Genomic DNA, 19300 nt, shown 5'->3' with positions numbered 1-19300 from the left:
TCTTTCCCTTCTCCCCTGTGAAACCTGTCCACATTACACATGACTTCAGCGTGCCTTTGCTTTACTTTGCCAGTCAGTTGCTTTTTCACATTTCTTCACTGATTTCTATATGAAACTCATTTCATATCTACATGTAGTTTTAAAAGCCACCTTGTGTGCCTGTGTGATAATCTGAGTTGGCTGTGACTTCCACACACTCGCCTTGTTTTCCCCAGATCAAATAAAGAAATAACTGGTGTCATGCTGCCATACTTAGAAATCTTAATTCCATGTGGGTGCTTTTCCTTCCATGGTGCCAAATGTGGGAGTATGAGAAGAAAAGACTAATAAAGAGTCACAAAATAATCCAAGTAAATCACCTGATACTGAGTTGTGCGTCTGGGTTTGAGACATTTGTTAGAATAAGATTTCCTTTCTTTTTCAGAGAAAAAACTTTTAAATCAATTAAACAGAGTTATGAACCACAGACCTTTTTTTGGTTGGTAACAAACTGCTTCATTTTCTCGATTAATCTCTTAAGGGTCTGAATTTGTGTAGGCAAACAGGACATACCACACCATGTTCCTCTACACATTTATGTTGAAAGTTTGCTTTTTTCACAGTTCAGTACTCAAATTTAAACACTAGTTCCATCTCTCAAAGTCTAACATGGCTTCATTTTGTAAGTTTATTTAGTATGTGTATTATTAATTCAAAACATTGCCATTCTGTATTTCCATTGTATTGTCTTTTTTTCCCCGTTAAACAAGGAGAAGGTGTCTAATGTATGTATTTCAAAATATTTTCTCAGCAACTCGTAGCAGAAGTAGATCAAATATTTTAATGGATCAGCATGGAGATCATGAGGGGTCCTCCCAGGAGACTATCCCAGAAGTTCAGCCGGAAGAAGTGCTGGTGATTTCTTTGGGGACAGGTCCACAGATCACTCCAGGAATGATGTCAGAAAATGAGGTATGCAAAAGCTGTCCCATCTCAGGTATTTTGGAAAGTACAGCCTCTGTTCTCTAAGAGCAGAACGTTGAATTTGTGACACTAAGTTTGGGTCAGGAATTAAAATCCTTGCTTCATTTTACTGAACTTGGGTTGTAGCTTTCAATTTTCTCTTTGTTAGATGTTCTTCTTCCTCACTTGGTATATCTGCAAGGTGGGAAAAGCAGTATATTGACACAAGAAAAATGAACCTGGCAGATTTATGAAAAGGCTTTGTCATCTAGTGTGCTTAGGAGCAGACTTGGGCTGTTGTTTCTGGGCCTGAGGAAACCGAGTGCTCTGTCCTTTGGACCAAGTGGCACAGGTGAATGCTGGAACAGGAGCACTGATCCAAATGGTTTTGGCAGCTCAGACTGGAAAGGCACAGGCCTGGCCTCTTGTGAGGGCAGAGCTGTGCTCATGTTGCCCTGGATGCCTTCAGACCGGGTTGTTTAGGGTGAGGCTGCTTCCACAGCCTTCTCTTGCACCAGCTGTAGCAGGCTTCAGCTTTCACTTTTGCTGCCTTGCCTGTTGGTTCAGATTATCTCCTGTTGCAGCCTCATAACAAGCAGTTTTCATATTATATTAGTCAGCAAGGGTGCTGGGGGAGCTGGTGGCTCTGTTATTATCAGGACTTACCTTCTGTTCACATCGTGGTTGCCTTACATTCCTCCAGGCTCTGACTTTGGAGATAGCTCTCTTCTTTCAAACAGAATGTTAGAAATTTGATTGTGCCGTTAGCATCTAAGGGGGAAAAAAAAAACAAAAACAAACCACACAAAAGTACATGCAGTGTTTTGTTTATATTTAATTCTTTAAAAAAAAAAAAAATTTTAAGGAAATCTTGTTTCTTTCCCCTACTCTCCAGGTCTTAAATATGCAGCTTGCAGATGGAGGACAAGGAGAGGTCCCTGTTGATGAAAACAAACTGCATGGTAAACCTGATAAAACCTTGCGCTTTTCCCTCTGCAGTGATAATCTGGAAGGAATATCTGAAGGTGAAGGGCTACTTAAGTCTTGAAGAAGTTTTGTCCCTTTTTTTTTTTTGTTTTTGTTTCCTTAACCATAAAGGGAATTTCTGTTAAATTCAGCATGTCATCTTTGACATTTTGAAGACTCTGCTATTTTACCCTGAGACCTATTAATAGAAAAAAGTCTGGAGCTAATTTTTGACATGAAAGACATAACTGAGTCTGAGAATTAGTAATAAAAAGCCCTGTATTTAGAGAGAAAAAATGAAGGGATTTTTTTTTTTAAAACTTATGTAGTACTAATTATTAAGATAATCTAACCTCTAAATGTAGACTTCTCAGACTGACTTCTCATCCTGTTTTGACAAGCTATTACATGCCTCAGAATAGTTTCAGGACTCTGGGCCACTCCTTTATATGAAGTTCAGACACAACAAAGCACAGGTTTATTTGTGATGTGGAAGGGGTTTGTACAGATCACTCAGCACACATTATTTGGTGTAACTTCCATAATTTCATTTTTGCTGACGTAGATTAGTGGGTGGTGTCCCTGCCTGTGGCAGGGGTTTAGAACTAGGTGATCACTAAGGTCTCTTCCAACCCAAACCATTCTGTGATCATTATTAGTCTGGTACTCTAAACACGGGAATTGCAAATCACAGTGGGGGTTAATTACCTGTAGAATAGGGATCAAGAGTAGAGCAGATACACATTTAGTTCATCAATGCAGTATTTTATATTGGAACTGCTACTTCATTTCTTTTCATCTTTCTAGTTAATTGTCTCCTGGGTTGTATGTTTAGGAACTGTAATTCCAGTTAGATTTAAAGTAAAATCTGTTTTCACAGGTCCTTCAAATCGCTCCAACTCAGTGTCATCTTTGGATTTGGAAGGGGAGTCAGTGTCCGAGCTCGGCGCGGGCCCCTCCGGGAGCAACGGGGTCGAAGCTCTGCAGCTGTTGGAGCACGAACAAGGCAGGTGCAGACTCTCTAATGCAAGAGCCTGAGGTGCTGTACATGGTAAAGCTGAAGTTCTGTGGAAAAATGGATGGAAAATTGACTAGTTTAGGAAAAAAGTAAAAGTTTTCTTAGTGCAATCCTCCTTCCATTTATTTCTGCTTTGCTTTTCTAGAAATATTTCTTGCAGTCTGTTGTTAGGAAATCACATGGAGTTTTGAGGCTCAAGTCCTTTATAGGAAACTGCTTGTAAAGCTTTGCTCGATAACAAGTTTTTCCCTTCAGGGAATAGGGTGATCTGGACTGGAGTAGTCTTAAAGCATCTGGGTAGCTTCTGTTTAATATGTATTTGTCAGATGCTGGAACAGGTTGCTCAAAGGGGTTGTGGTATCTCCAGCCCTGGAGATACTCAAAACCTGACTGGACATGACCATGAGCAATCTGCTGTACCTGACCCTGTTTTGAGCAGGGGATTTGTACTTGAATGATCTCTGGAGGCCTCAGCTTTTCTGTGATAAGTTCTTCTTACAGGAATTGTATCACTTTCTTGATAGTATGCTAAGTTTTATTAATTTTGGCTTTCAATTTTGTTGGTAGGTCATCTTGTGCGGTTAGAGATTTTCCTTGTTATGTCTCAAATATGCTTAAAAACTGTTTTCAGGCAGCATGTCTTGTGTAGTAGTGCTTTACACGCCTGCCTTTAAAACAGTCTTACCTGACAGAATTAGAGGGCTGTTTTGTTTGGTTGGTTTTTTTTCCTATAGTGTACTCTTACAGATTTTCAATCAGAAGTAATTGGAGAAGCCTTTTAAAAAATTGAGAACTTTTTATTTTTACATAGCCACAACTCAGGATAATCTTGATGACAAGCTCCGCAAATTTGAAATCCGTGACATGATGGGGCTGACTGATGACAGAGATATATCAGAAACTGTGAGTGAAACCTGGAGTACAGATGTCCTGGGAAGTGACTTCGATCCGAATATCGATGAAGACCGTTTGCAGGAGATAGCAGGTAACCCAGTGGTACCTCTGGTGTGTTAAAGTGCTTCATGCTTGCTCTAAAATAGTGAGGCTGCAGAGCTCTCCTCTTTCTAAATAGGTGTGTTTTCCTTGATTAAACTGGGGCTTTTCTGTCAGAGGACTTTGTGTGCATGGTCTGGATTGTATTTAGTTGCTCACTTTTATCTTTTTGATGTTGTCTTTGCTGGTTACTTAATAAAGGGCACTTGCAGTGTGTTCTGTTTTCTCTGGGGTTGGAGGTGTCTTCAGGCAGCCTGTATGTAGCTGTACGCCTCGGCTTTACTTTTGCAGGTGCAGCTGCAGAGAACATGCTGGGCAGCTTGCTGTGCCTGCCAGGTTCAGGATCCGTCTTGCTTGATCCCTGCACAGGTTCAACCATATCGGAAACCACGAGTGAGGCGTGGAGTGTGGAAGTGTTACCGAGCGATTCAGGTCAGAGTCATGCGGCTTTTGCTTATTTCTGTAGCATCAACCAACGCTCTTGCAGAGGCATCTGATGCAAAGCAGCAGCTGCTGCTTCTCTTTCTTCAAGAAATTAGTGTTTTAGCATTAAATTAGTGTTTGTGAATATTTCAATATTAAAAGGACAAACTGTTCCTAGGCAGAGAGAAGCTGGAAAGCATTCTGAGAGACTTACTGTTACTTAAGGGTTTCTTAAGGGTCAGAAAGGGGGAGAAGGGTTGGCAAAGCAAGCTTCACTTTTCTTCCCTGAGATGCTAAGTAGGGCTATCTAGGGTCATAGTTTACTTTGGTTAGTAAAGATTTGGCTGTATACTGTTGTCTCTAAGAAATGCAATCCTTAAAACAGTGAAAACTTCTTAGAATGCCTGTGTGGATAGAGCATTGCTGTCTGTGCAGAGTTCTGCCTTTTGTATAGGGAGAAAACTCTTGCTAAAATGATGGTGTTTGCTTAGAACTTGATGTACTAAATTAACACATCCCCCCTTCCCTCTGTATGTGAATATGAAGGGAGCATGTCATTGTGTAATGATACTTTTTCACTGTACTCTGCTTCCCTTTTGTAGAGGCCCCAGACTTAAAACAGGAGGAAAGACTGCAGGAGCTGGAGAGCTGTTCTGGGCTGGGTAGCACGTCCGACGACACGGATGTCAGGGAGGTCAGTTCTCGGCCCAGCACACCCGGCCTCAGCGTGGTATCAGGTGTGTTTCACATGCTGTTCTGTTAGAACAGGGGCAGCACTGCTTTGCTCCGCTTGCTTTACTTACACATCATTCATAAAATAACTTTTTGCACTGATTCTGGAATTTTCAAAGCAGTAGTTCTTTGTTCCTCTTACAGAAGAAATAAAAGGCAGCAGAGCGTTGAACACTCTGCTGCACTAGCAGTGGGTAGCAGTGGAGTGTCGATTTGGAAGAAACTCCAGACTTTCTCACATTTAGTTTTATTATCACAACATTTTTTTATTTAAGTAAATCAACATACATCTACTTCTGTTCTTTGTTTTCTGTAAAGTATTTAGCAGAGTGAAGTGTCTAATGTCCACTGTCAGAGTGTGGTGATGGCTGTGTTAGAACAGTTGAGGACGTAGAGCGGAAATAAAATTATTTTAGGAGTGTAGAAATGCATAATGCCTCTCACTGCTGCTGTGAGTTAGGGCTTGATTATTGCAGTATTCACCAAACATTTCAACAGCTTCAGAATTTTGCTTCCTTTTTCTCTGAAAGACTATTACAGATGCTTTTTTTGATATGTTTAAGGTATTAGTGCGACATCTGAAGATATTCCTAACAAGATTGAGGATCTCAGGTCTGAATGTAGCTCTGACTTTGGGGGAAAAGATTCTGTAACAAGTCCTGACATGGATGAAACAGCCCACGGTAAGTACCTGTAAATGAAAATGAGAATCTCTGAAATTTCACAAATGACATTTGTAAAATCCTTAAATTTTACAGTTTCTCACAATTTCAGAGTTCTGGTGGCTAAACGTAACAGTTTCCTCTATTTATCTGACAAAGAGTCTCCAGTACTAGAGTTTGAGTATTGGAGCCAAGATCACCTTTTCCTAATTCCATTTGATTACATTGACTGTGCTCTTGTATCTTGGAATTGGTCTGGTCCTCAAGATATTCCCACTTTCTGTGTTATAATTTTTTGATCATTTCAGTGTACTACAGAGATCTTTACATGTAAGAATATATTTTACAATACTTTGCAATGTAAGCTTTGTTGCTGAGGGCTGTTTTTTCAATGTCCCTTGTGCTGTAGGTGGTTCTTGGTACAGCAGTAACTTTTTTTTTTTTTCTTTTTTCTGTATTTCAGGAGCCAGTCAGTTGACATCTCCTCCTTCTCAGACAGATTCTTTGCTTGCATTGTTTGACCCTCTGTCATCCCATGAGGGTGAGTTGTGGAGAATAATCTTTTTTTAAAAAAATAGGCATTTTCAATGCTTCTGTGTTGGTACCAGCTCATTTGGCAGACTCTTAAAACAAATGTTTGTGGCTTCTTTTATGCTTACGACTGCAGGTGTATCAGCTGTGGTAAGGCCTAAAGTACACTATGCAAGACCCTCTCATCCACCACCAGACCCACCCATCTTGGAAGGAGCTATGGGAGGTAGCGAGGCCCGATTGCCAAACTTTGGATCTCACACTTTAATTCCAACTGATTTAGAAGCATTCAAGCAGAGGCACTCTTACCCAGAGAGGCTGGTCCGCAGCAGGAGTTCAGATATAGTGTCATCAGTTCGGAGACCCATGAGTGACCCTGGGTGGAACAGGCGTTCTGGGAACGAGGACAGGGAGCTCCCTATGCCGGCCACCAGCACTGGAGCAGCTGTTCTGGTGGCTGCATCTCAGTCATCCTCTTCATCTCCCAGTAAAGACTCCTCTAGGGGAGAGGTGAGGCTCCTGGGTGTTGTTTTGCTTTTTTTCTTGCGTGCTCGCTTTAATAACGCATCTAATGCCAGGAAGTTGATGTTAAATGTTTAGCTGAGGAGTTACAGTGCATTTTTGTTACCTTTTAAACTTTGGCCAATAACGTTTTACAGGCTAAAGCCACAGATGTTCAGAGTGGCTTAAATGGATCTGGCTTCCCTTAAATTTACTAGATGAGCCTCACTTGATTTGTTGGGACTTCAGAAACATATTTGTTGTAGTGTTTGAATTTAAAATGCTGCAGCATCCTGAAAAGTAGTTTTATCTAAAAAAGAAATAAGTGAAATCTTAAGTTTCTTCATGTCTTTGGTTTTGAATTTATAGGCTACCCTCTTCAGGAGGGATATTTCTAACTTATCTGCTGTGGCTTTCTTTGCACCAGTGTAGCTGTTTCTGCAGTCGATGTAGCGTAAGGTGACATCCAGGAGTTTTGTCTTTACACTTGCTATGGTCATTGCTCAGATGGTGACTTTGTCCTTCTACAGGCTGAAGAGCGAAAAGACAGCGATGATGAGAAGTCTGACAGGAACAAGCCCTGGTGGAGGAAACGTTTTGTGTCTGCCATGCCCAAAGGTAGGATCAGTGCCATCTGCTTTTAGTACCTCAGGAAGAGTGCACGCTGCCTTTATTCTGTCTTCAGTCACTTTAGTGGGAATTTTGTACAGTTTCACTTTGAGAAGCTGACCAGACAGACATAGATTTGCTACAGAATAGTAGCTGTCATGTTTAATTTTGAGAAATCAAGGATTCTTATTTATAAAAGTGCAAGTGCTGCAGTAAAGAGAGAATGATTGAACTACCAAATATGCAGTACCTGTAAAGGGGTGTGTAAGCTGAAAGGAATTCGGTTAGATGTTGTGTTATCTTAATCATTCAGTAGCCCTGGAGCCCTGGTGTGAGGCCAGTCATTTCCTAGCTGTGTACTATTAAGTTTGTTGCAGCTTCACTGAGAACTAGTCTTAATTCCCTATGGATGGTAGTGTGCTAGTTGAAGGGTTTTGATAACTTAGCGTATCTCTTGTAACACGGTGTGAGTGGAAATTAGACTCTGGCTGTTTACAAAGTAAAGCTTGTTCAAGATAATATTTGTCATTTATGCTGTGAATAACAGCCAGGGATGGAGCAGTGTGTGCAATATTAGATATTCTTGTCTTTTTTTAAAACAGACTTTCAGTTAGAAAAGAACCCACATAATGCTTGTAATCACTGTGTGACTTTAAGTAACATTACCATATTCTAATACCACTTTGTTTGCTTTCCTGCTTCACAATGTGCTGTCTTTGCATCTTCTCTCTGAACTTACTCTGGATGGAGTTGCCAAAAAGGATTCATGTCATTAGCACCAATATTTGAGTTAAGTCTATTGGCTATGCTAAAGTATAAAAAAATATGAAATAAAAATGGGAAGCTACTTTGCTCCCTTGGCTAGTAGTTGCCTACTACCTGGAGGGCAAAACTCTTCTGTCTGGCTCATGGCAGCATGTCTGTTAAAGGTAGTGCTTACTGCATATGATGCCAGTAGAGTTCTGCTCCACCCCACAGATAGACTTGAGCTTTTATGAAGTTTATTTGACGACAAACTTCTGCATTAGCCACTTCCTTCAGTTTCTTCAATCTGGCCATTATCTCGGAATAGTCTTTGATGATGTACTTTGTGTTTTCAGCTCCTATTCCATTTAGAAAGAAAGAAAAACAAGAAAAAGACAAAGATGACATGGTGCCTGACAGACATGCAACACTTCAAGGTATGTGAATAATGTAATCATAGTAATTTTTGCTCATAACATGCCCTCTGGAGTTCAGAGTGCCCACCAGGTATCTTTTTACAGAAAGGGGGACACTACCCTACTTAACGTTCGCAACGGTCTTTCTGAATGAGGGAGTGGGTGAAGACTTCTTGACTTGAAGACTTTTTTTGAATTTTCATGTTTCTGTCAATATGTACAGTACTGCATTCTGAAGTCTTCACTTTTTTTTTTTTTCTCATTATAAAGCTCACATCTTTGTCATAGCTGAGCTGTAAGGATAGCTGCAGACACGTTCCTGTAATAATTACTTAAGTGCTAAATTAAACACAGTTTGAACTTGGGTGTTTAGCTTTCTGTTTGCCTAATCAGTTCTAGAGGTCTTCAGATGTACAAGAACCATTTGTTTATAAAGTATAAATATGCCAAGGATCCAACTTCATTTGTTCACTTTCGTTGTACTTTGTTTTCTGCTTTTGCTTCAGACTTTATAAATATATGTGAATTGTGGCCGCATGGAACACTACCAGCTATTTGTTAGGTGTGGCTAGAAACAGAGTCCAGTCGTGGGGGCCAGTCTGTATGTGCTTTCAGTTGGCACAGCACAAGGTTAACCCCTGTTGTGTTCAATGATTCCTCAGATGACCCCAGCCCCAGGCTGAGCGCGCAGGCACAGGCTGCAGAGGACATCCTGGACAAGTACAGGAATGCCATCAAGAGAACCAGCCCTAGTGAGGGAGCCATGGGCAGCTATGACGGGGCAGGTGAGAACCTGGCTCTTACAATCATCACCAACATAGTTTCTCCTCATTAAAGATAAAAACACTTCAGCATTCTAGATGAATGTTAGTACAAACAGCTTAACAATGTGAGCTCTAAAGCAGGAACACGTTGTTAGATCATCTGTGAGACAGTCCCTCAGAGACTGGCAAATAAATCAGTGTTTTCAAGGACGGCTCTTCCATATTGCCATGAGGTGGTTATCTGTTAATAGCACATCTCTTAGCAGTTTTTTTTGTTGCCTTTTTTAGTGGATACTGAAGAAGTATATTGCCTTCCAAAACTGATGCAATTTCTTCTTAGTAACTTGGAGATTATATATTTTAATATACTTTTTTCACTTGCTCAGAACAAGTTGTTTTATTCGCTATCTCCATTCCCCCTCACATGAGCTTAGAATAACAAGAAGAAAGTAGAGTCTATTAGTCTAGTTTCTTCTTCTGACTCCTCTCTCCAAGTGTAATGTGTCTTTTTTTTTCATTTCCATAGAGGCTATTGGGGATGGTGAGAGCATGCATGACTCTCCACGTGATGAGGCTTTGCAAAACATGTCTGCAGATGATCTCCCTGACTCTGCAAGTCAAGTAGCACAGCCACAAAGTTCTGCTTTCTCCTACAGGTAAATATATCTGCAGGTTTAATCTTACCTACAAGGTAGAATTAAAAGCTGAAGCCATGTGACTGATTCCTCAAAAAAAATCTTAATATGGATCAGTTGTAACCTTTTACGTGCTTTTAGTTTGAATCATATCAAACTGTAACATTTCCACTGGTGATATGAGAATATTGTAAACAGAGATTTACTGTTCAGTGTTTAGGAAAATTTCTTTGAAACTTACCTAGATGCTATATCAAAAGAACTGATATTCTAAAGTCTTGACTACGTTGGTATCTTAAATCATGTTAAATAACTTTTAGTCAGTAATTAAAGGAAAAAACAAAAGTAAAGACAGCTTACTGAAGAAGCAGACCTTGCTGCAACTTTATTAAGAAAATGTTTTTCCTCTTTAAGGGATGCAAAGAAGAAATTGAGATTGGCTCTTTGTTCAGCAGATTCTGTTGCCTTCCCAATGCTGACACATTCAACGAGGAATGGTCTGCCAGACCACACAGACCCTGAAGGTAGATGGTCCTCAGATAGATATTTTGTGTTGTGTGTGTCTCTGCTTTTCCTTCACCTAACAGCACTTGTCCTGCACCGTTTATGGTTTGGCATAGATACAGAAGGCATAGGTTGCCTTTTGCTGCTCAGAAAATGTTTTCTGTCTTAATGCACAAACAAACCTGCCAACTAAATCTGATCTAATTTGTTTGTAACACGGTATCTCAGATATAGTGCAGATAGAGCCTGCAACTGTAGAATAGGCTCCCAAAACACAGGTAGTGTTGGGAATAGTGCTACAGCCCTAGCAGAGTAACTTGAATGATCTGCTGAGTCTTCATGTTGATTTAGTATATATATATCTTCTGTCTGCTCCCTCCATTCATTCCAAGGTGAATTTGTCACCGTATCTGGTCTGCACATTTCAGAATGGTTCTAACTAATAAATAAAATAGTGATATGAGAACTCATGCCCTTATATCTAGAAAGCTCAAGAATTACTAGATAGTTCTTAAAATAACATTTATTGCCTTATGCACAGAAGTTTTGTTACAAACTGTTATGTGTTTCCCATATTCAGGACGTTTTATTTTCATCGTGCCTACTTTTTTTTCCTTATTACTTTTCCTTCATTCTTTTTTAGATAATGAAATTGTGTGCTTCTTGAAAGTTCAGCTAGCTGAAGCTATTAACCTCCAAGACAAGAACTTGATGGCCCAGCTGCAGGAGACCATGCGATGTGTAAGCTGCTTTGATAACAGGACCTGTCGAAAGCTCCTGGCGTCTATTGCAGAGGACTATAGGTAGTTTATTCAGTGTCTTATTATTAATGGATTTCCAAATGCATTTGTTTATTCACTAGCAGAGTGGGAAGATCCCATTTAGTTTAAATTGTTCTTCACCAGTTTGGATTATTGCATCTCTGCATGCCCATAAAATGATGAAATTGTCACACCTATCTGCGAATGGCTTAAAAAGGCTTGGACCTTAAGTCAGTCCAGGTAGTAATAAACTGAGGTTAACTCAATTTGTGGCTAATGTTCAACTCTTCACACACAAGAGATGCTGTTTGGGATTTGCTTTAGCCAAGTGTTCTGGAGTGCAGCCAGAGTGGTTAGTTCAGTCACCAGTCTGTTTAAGAAGGAACTTCCTAATTCAGGCATTATATTTGTTTTAGAAACAACTGGTTGAAAATTCCTCTTGCACAACTTCACAATTTGTAAAGCTATTAGCCTCTATCTACATGATGAATCTAATGTAGACCACCCTTTGTTTTAGGAAAAGAGCCCCATATATTGCTTATTTAACTCGATGCCGCCAAGGCCTGCAAACCACTCAAGCACACCTGGAAAGGCTGCTGCAAAGAGTTCTGCGAGACAAAGAAGTGGCCAACAGGTACTTCACTACAGTGTGTGTGAGGTTACTGCTGGAGAGCAAAGAAAAGAAAATAAGAGAGTTTATTCAAGGTAAGATTAATGCAGACCATGGAATGTTTATATTCCTTTACTCCATATTTAGCTGCTGACTCAGGTTGATGTTTTGAAATACAACATTTGATCTGAGAAGCAGATTTCTAGAAGAGTTTTCACTTCAGCTGGTGGTTAATGGCTCAGATAGGCAGAGATTACTGGGACTTAACAGTGTGTTGTGGCAGCTAAGCCATGGTAACTGTCTGCATTTTTCATGGGCTAAGAGAATGAAGGTAATTTGACCTCACATGGCCTAAAAAGTTATGCTAAATTATATTATCTAGCATCTGCCCCATGGAAGAAGCACAAATGCTAGTAATTATTTTAGGTCTAATGGTAAGTGATAAATTAAGTTGCAGCACTCAGTCCTCAGTACAGAACCTCTGCTTGCACCTTAGAAGATATGAAGAATAACAGTCCCATGCATGCAATGAATCCAAGATTCAAAAATATTGTAGTATAAGGGGAAGCAGCACCAGGAGGACAACTCTTTCAAAGCAGAGTCACTTAAACCAAACTATTCTATGTTCTCAGTGCACATACCTGACTGAATGAACTGTGTAAGAAATTTGGAGTCAGTCCTTGCTCTTGGAGCATATAGTGCTTCATAGTAAATGTGCCTGAGTAGTCTGGAATTAATAAGAGAACTTCTATATACTGGGATCAAAGTTCTAGTAATAAGATTCAGTGACCTAGGAAGGAGTTAAAGCCCTTTACATTAGACAGAGAGGAGACAGCTATTTCTGGATGATCCAAAACAGAAATTGTCAACTGGCATGGATGCTGCTGGCAGATGTGATTGGCAGTTGTCTCTGGTGCAGAGTGCTATAAATATGAAGCTGACGAGTGGCCCGTGATTTGGTCATGCTGCATTAACTTGGCTGCATCACTCACTCTGTGTTCTGTAGATAAACACAAATGTTGCAACTGTGCATACTTAATGATGGCAGGGATAGGAGATGGTGCACGTGGGTTTTTTCCATGCCTTCCCCTGTGTCCTCCTCTTTCAGCATCTGACAACTTTGCATGCGCTGGTTCCTGCCAGCGACTGTTCTGGTGATTGTTCTGGGTGTTATCTCTGCTCTGTGGGTGGCTGGAAAGAAGGTGTGAGAACTGGTGCTGCAGAGGAAGTGATTAACACAGTATCAAGTAGAATATTTTGACCATATGCTTTGCTGAATGTGTTCTATATGATTTTCTCTTTGATTTCTCCATTTATTTCAAGTGTTCCTGCTTATATTTCCCTTACTGGGACCTGGGCAAAACAAAGCCTCCATGCTGCCTGGAGAGAAGCCTGAAGTAGATGCTGGGCTCTTCTATCCAGAAAAATCTATAACAAATAATGTCTTTTACTTAACAGAATGTTCTCTCTTTTTACTTCTTATCAGATTTCCAGAAACTCACAGCAGCAGATGATAAAACAGCCCAAGTTGAAGATTTTCTTCAGTTCCTGTATGGGGCTATGGCTCAGGATGCCATATGGCAGAATGCCAGTGAAGAACAGCTTCAGGATGCACAATTAGCTATAGAACGCAGTGTGATGAATCGTATTTTCAAACTTGCATTCTACCCTAATCAGGATGGAGATATCTTGCGTGACCAGTAAGTTAATGTGGTTGGGAGTACCTGGTTTCTTTGTTGCAGATGGAAGCTGTGCAGTTTTTGTGTGACAGAATTGACTCAAGTCAGCTGTGCCACACAGACTCACATTTTCTTTCAAAACATTTTATAAAAGAACAAGGAAGTGCTTTAGCATCATGTGCAGCAGTTTGTGTTTGCAACAAAGAGCTAGAACAGAATGAAGCTGTAAATGTAGTGACTTGGGATTCAGATGTTCAGATCTGCAAGTGTGTATGCTGAGAGAGTGGTCAGACCTGCCCCAGGACTCCTCCTGTGCTCTGTTTTGCTACAGTATCTCCTGTGTGTTTGGTTTTTTTTGGGTTTTGTGGTTTGGAACCCATGCTGTTTGAATACTCTGCTGGCTGCGTGGTCCTACCTGATTGTGTGCCAAAATCTTCTGTGCCTCTTTACCTAACTAGTGTCCCTTAGCTGTAGGACCATGACTGTGTGCATTCCTAAAGACCTCCCTTGTAGTAACACACTTAAAACTAGTGGGAAGCCCCAGGGGACTACTACCTGGATGCTGCTTGCTCTTCACTCTTGGATTTTTTTGTTTTCAGGGTCCTTCATGAGCACATCCATAGGTTATCTAAAGTGGTGACTGCAAACCACAAAGCACTTCAGATACCTGAGGTAACAACTTCTCCTTTCCTATGCTTTTGTATGTGTTGGGGTGTTTGGTTTGATGGTGTTTGGGGTGGAAAGAGTTGGTTTGTTTTACACTTAGAAGCATTGTTTTCTATTTGTGACAGCTGAAATATCTTGCAGGAAAAAGGCACTGCCTTTGTATTGGTATCATCCATTGACTGATCCTTCCAAATGCATTTTTGTCTGATTTGGACACCTCTGTCCTGATAGTAAGATTTAAGAACTAAGATGCACTAAGATGCAGTGTCTTTCTGATAATTTGCTTCAAAAGAAAAGACTTGAATCCTTTATGCTTCTCGTATGATTCGTGTGCCCTAGGCGTGGCTTACAGCTGTCCAGTTAACTGTCTGAAGTAGCTAGAATTAATGGATCCTTGCAGATCTGTGAATTTGCCCAGTGCTTTCACTTTTCTCGTGGCTAATAGAATAACTAGAAGTGGGTTGGTAGGTTTAAGAAGTCTGTCAGAGGCTGGATGTTTGCAGCCTTCCTACTTCTCAGTTCAGTACTTGAACTGTATGACTCAAAAGGACGTGTTCCTAAAGCTGCTCATGTGGAGGACCAAGACTTGCAGCTCTGCCTTAGTTTGAAACAGTGTACTGGAGGAGTTAGGAAGAAGCACAGGCTAATGAGGTTAGTTGCACATGGAGTGCTGGCTCCTTGTAATTTCTTATGATGGCACAGCAGGAAGCCACCTTCATTGTGAGTGTAATGGAACCATCTTGAGCTAAAGCTTCCTGTTTCTCCGGAGCCTTGCTCCTACCTGCAGGTCTCTGGTACTTCCCATCCTCTGTGGTGCACAGCTGCAGCACAGACAAACAAGAGTGGGCAGTTTGTTGTTTTTTTCCCAGGTGTATCTCCGGGAGGCACCGTGGCCGTCTGCCCAGTCTGAGATCCGCACGATCAGCGCCTACAAAACCCCCCGAGACAAAGTGCAGTGCATCCTGAGGATGTGCTCCACCATCATGAACCTGCTCAGTCTGGCAAATGAAGACTCAGTACCTGGGGCAGATGATTTTGTTCCTGTTCTGGTCTTTGTCCTCATAAAGGTGAGTTCTTCTGTAAAGATCACAAACCCCAGCTAATTCTTGTAATAAACAAGAATTTTAGGAAGCAAAAGAATGCATTCGGGTAACTGGGAGCATCCCAGACTCAAATCCAGGACTAATTCAGCAGGTTTAAACAAATATCAGAAAAGTGGTCACAATTTTTGAATTCAAGCAAACTTTGCATTTGGAACCAAGGAAATTGAGGTGGAGTGGGGGATTTTGAGGTATGTCCACCAGCATCTGCCATCTGTACCTGCCTAATGCTCGCCTCTGCCAGGGCCAAGATCCACACCAGCACTGACTGGCATTGTGTTGCTGACCTTTTTAGCCCTATGAGTGTTTGGAGAATGCCCTGTTACTTGTAAGGTGCAAAAACAACAGGCTTTTCCATGCGTTGAAGTCCTTGGTGACTTTTATAGACTCTGTCAGTGTTACCCTTCTTTCTTTTGGCCTGCAAGTCATTTTAAATTGTTAGAGAAATGATCCTTTCATCAAGCCTGATGCCTTCTGAATGTGTGAAGTGGGGGTGCTCTGCATAAACAGTCCCTGCCTTGTAATTGCATCCCATAATCTGGTAGGAGGAACATGTGAGGTTCCCTGCACAGAGCAGTGCTCCCTTCTGTGTCTTGTGACAGTTTGTGTTCAGCTTTGCAAACGAGCTGTGAGTATCTCTCTTCTTTAACCCTCAGGCAAATCCACCTTGCTTGCTGTCCACTGTTCAGTACATTAGCAGTTTCTATGCCAACTGTTTGTCTGGAGAAGAGTCCTACTGGTGGATGCAGTTCACAGCAGCAGTGGAATTCATTAAAACCATCGACGATCGGAAGTGACCCCAGCAGCACAGTGTGGGCAGACTGTCAGCTGAGGCAGAGCGCGTAAGAATGTACAACAGCTGCAAAAGCTGAAGAGACTTTCCTTGTATGATACTGTACAGAATTGAGGCATTTTAAAACACCTTTACTAATCAAATTAATTTAACAAGTTTTCCTCTTCTCTTTTGGTTGCGTTTTCCTCCCCGGTAGATACTGGCACTGCAAAAGGGACCACAGTTTTCAGGTATTTTGGAATCTCGAAACATGCAGAAAATTCTTCATGCTTTTTCGACCACTCCTCTTCCTGAATTCTTACTCACGTGAATAATTCACTTTATTTAATTTCTAGTAAAAAACTGAAACAAGAAGAATCAGGGCAACCACTTAGTGTACTTTCTAGCTTAACACACCTTTTATTAATAAAACACCAGCCACACTGAAAGTTTGTAGTAGCTGACATTAGTTACCAATTATCTTTCACCTAAATTTAAAATCTGAGAGGACAGTGTAAATATTATATAACTATATTTAATGCACTGCAATTATCTTTGGATTCGTTATCCTTTGAATAAACAAGCAAAAGCCTCTCTGACCTCTAAGAAGTTGTGACATACTGTGTTTTGGTAATGAAAGGACTTCCTTGAAAGGCTAAGATTAAAAAAGGGCAAACTGAACTATTTATTAAAATGTAATTAATATTACTGAAATTTCTAAAACTGGAATTTATAATAGACAGGGCTTGTTAGAGAGCTAAACACTTTTGGCTGGGGCATTAGGGTAATAGAGGTTTGGGTATATAGAGGAGAGGGACAGTAAGTTACAATAGATGAGTCTAATATAAAAAAGGAGAAATAAAATACCTTACTGTAATATTTTTTCTGAGATATTGTGTATACTGTACAAACCCCAAACAGAGATCCTTAACAGAACCTTGGACTGTAATATATATTTTGATTAGTGACATGAAATACATATGCCAGGGGTTTCAGTGAATGTTTTTACTAAATGTTCTTCGTGTTGTCTGCTATGCAGCAGTGCAAGTTTTACTGTTCATATAAAATATTTTAAAATATAACACTGTTCTTTATGAAAACATATCATGGCATCAGTTCAGGGTGTTTTATAGATTTCTCACCCCACCTTCCCCTTAAACTGACGATTACCAAGTTGAGGAGGTTTTTATGCACAACACCACATGGGTTTTTCATGAGTGAGATGGTCTGAGTGATGGCCAGTGGTTGTTACCTGTATAGAAGCACTCACTGTTCTTTTTCAGCTGGAATTACAGTGAAAAAGGACAGCGACCATTCAACTTTTTTCACATCAGTATTAATTCTTGCTCTCCCCAGAGAGTTTATCACTCTTCTGACAAAGGGATGTGTTGAGTCTTGGTGTCTGTGAGTGGTAAAGAAAAACATCTTTCTTGCATTCTTTTCAAAATATGATTGATTTGTGTGTGTGTGTGTGTGTGTGTGTGTGTGTGCATTTTGACAACTAAGACCCGTAAGCAACTAGTACTTGGGAAAATAATTTGGTTAACTGAAATTAGAGCAATTTATGTATCAAGTGCTCATTTTGGCTGTGCTACTTGTCAAGGCATTAGTAAAGAAACTTATGTTCTGGGACTCTAATATATAATGCATTATAGCATGTTTGCCAAACTGATCGCAGGTGAGGGGGTGGGATGGGAACTTTTTTCTTTTTATTTCTAGTCTTTTTCCTCTATTAGAGACTTGACTGTGTGGAGGAGCAATATTCAGTAGAAACAAAACTTCTGATCTGCCTTACTGTGGTGACTCAGTCTGTGTAGCATTGCAATATTTGAGTTATTTAGCCTTGATGGGTATCTGGTGCTGAACAGGTAACTTCATATTGCAAGCACAGCCCTGACCAATAACACTCAGCAGTGAAGCACAAATATGCCCTCGAAGATATGGCCAGATCATATCTAAAAGCAATATAAATTTATTTATATTGAAGTGTCCTATAATATTTAATTATTACTTGAATATCTGAGATGTTAAGACCTATGTATGAAAGTTCTTTCAGTCCTTCAGTTTGGCTTTTAGTGGAGGAGAGTATTTGTAGAATCCTTGAAGAAGGCCCAAAGCCACGTGAGCTGGTGACTGCCCTGTGCCTTGCCTGGGAACTGGGTGAGCAGGATCTGGTCGGCACCATCAGGTCGTTCAGGTTTGCTCTCCTTTATGGAAGGGGCAAGAACCATTTCCATCATGGCTTTTATCACTTCATTGTTCTGTGTAGAAAAATACTTAACTGGAGTCTTTGTTGTTTTCATTCTTATTTAGTTATTTCAAACCCATTAAGTGTTTCAATGAGCCCCAGATAGGATGAAGGTCTTCATAGCAAGATGGTCCTTTGCTTCTTTGTTTCAACCTACTCTGAAGGTCCTTTATATAGTCTCCATAGATGTAGTTAGAGAATTAGACTTTCCAAAGATTTTAAAACCTTCGTGTAATGTCCTCTTACAATTTTCCCCTGGTGTCTGGTAACATTTTGTTTTAAAATGATGAATTACATGTGTAGGAAGTGACGTTTCTAGGTTTTGGTGTGCAATAGTAAAGGTGAAAAGACAGTGCATAAAGGACCAAAAGTCACAGAACTGCTGCCAAAAGGTGCCAGCTGCCATGTACCTGTTGCTGTAAACTTGGTGCTTTCTGTTAATTAAATTACTTCAGCCACTGAAGGGTGAATGGAACATTTTGGGGAAAAGGGAGGGGGAGAGGTTGCTGGTGGCAGATTGTGGTCATGGACTGCAGCTCGGCCGTCGGCCTCGGCACGGGCTGTTGGTGTGTCTGGAGGAGCTGCCAGCTCAACTGGTGGCATGGCTGTGCCTGCTGGTGACACACAGGTGGGGTTTGCCTTTTTTGGGTAGAGGAGTGGAAGGAGAGGGCTGGCTTTTTTCATCCCTAGGAGATTCCTTTTTGCTCCTAACCCTAACTGAGATTTCTCTTTAAAGCTTTTTTAAGTCTTCTTTAAGGAGAACTGGAATGCATATGGCCTATTAAGTATTTGAGTTAAAAAGTTTTTGTTTTGAAGACCTTATACTACCAAATGCTGAATGTAACTGCCATAAATTTCAGGAAAAAAAGCCACAAATGTGATCCTGTTTCCTGTAGGTGAGACTCTGGGGAGCACAGTGTCGGTTCGTGTTGCTCGCAGCTGTCAGTGTCGTGTCGAGCCGGCCTCTCGCCGGAGCTGGAGCGGGCGGGGCCGTGGCGGTGCCAGGCAGTGCCATGGTGGTGCT

At 40.8% G+C, this 19300-nt stretch overlaps 1 protein-coding gene across 3 annotated transcripts in view; it reads left to right on the top strand.

Moving 5' to 3' along the window:
* The window catches only part of GAPVD1 (GTPase activating protein and VPS9 domains 1), a 22647-nt gene extending 5218 nt beyond the window's left edge, over window positions 1–17429 (top strand). The window contains exons 6-25 of one of the 3 annotated variants that reach the window (XM_008950076.1): window positions 791–951; window positions 1838–1904; window positions 2789–2914; window positions 3738–3911; window positions 4211–4351; window positions 4945–5079; window positions 5638–5757; window positions 6200–6277; window positions 6404–6777; window positions 7299–7386; window positions 8478–8558; window positions 9200–9322; window positions 9828–9957; window positions 10351–10460; window positions 11084–11243; window positions 11719–11906; window positions 13298–13511; window positions 14090–14162; window positions 15026–15223; window positions 15913–17429. In XM_008950076.1, coding sequence (XP_008948324.1) covers window positions 791–951; window positions 1838–1904; window positions 2789–2914; window positions 3738–3911; window positions 4211–4351; window positions 4945–5079; window positions 5638–5757; window positions 6200–6277; window positions 6404–6777; window positions 7299–7386; window positions 8478–8558; window positions 9200–9322; window positions 9828–9957; window positions 10351–10460; window positions 11084–11243; window positions 11719–11906; window positions 13298–13511; window positions 14090–14162; window positions 15026–15223; window positions 15913–16053 — 2882 coding nt within the window. In that variant the 3' untranslated portion in view covers window positions 16054–17429. Of the gene's footprint in view, window positions 1–790; window positions 952–1837; window positions 1968–2788; window positions 2915–3737; window positions 3912–4210; window positions 4352–4944; window positions 5080–5637; window positions 5758–6199; window positions 6278–6403; window positions 6778–7298; window positions 7387–8477; window positions 8559–9199; window positions 9358–9796; window positions 9958–10350; window positions 10461–11083; window positions 11244–11718; window positions 11907–13297; window positions 13512–14089; window positions 14163–15025; window positions 15224–15912 lie in introns of all 3 variants that reach the window. The other 2 variants (XM_008950069.1, XM_008950061.1) reach the window with 2 other exon arrangements.
* Window positions 17430–19300: the final 1871 nt, after the last annotated feature.

The sequence above is a fragment of the Merops nubicus genome, unplaced genomic scaffold (genome assembly GCF_000691845.1).
Source record: "Merops nubicus isolate BGI_N331 unplaced genomic scaffold, ASM69184v1 scaffold35220, whole genome shotgun sequence".
In the NCBI taxonomy this organism is placed as follows: Eukaryota; Metazoa; Chordata; class Aves; order Coraciiformes; family Meropidae; genus Merops; species Merops nubicus.
This window is presented reverse-complemented; position numbering and strand designations above follow the sequence as displayed.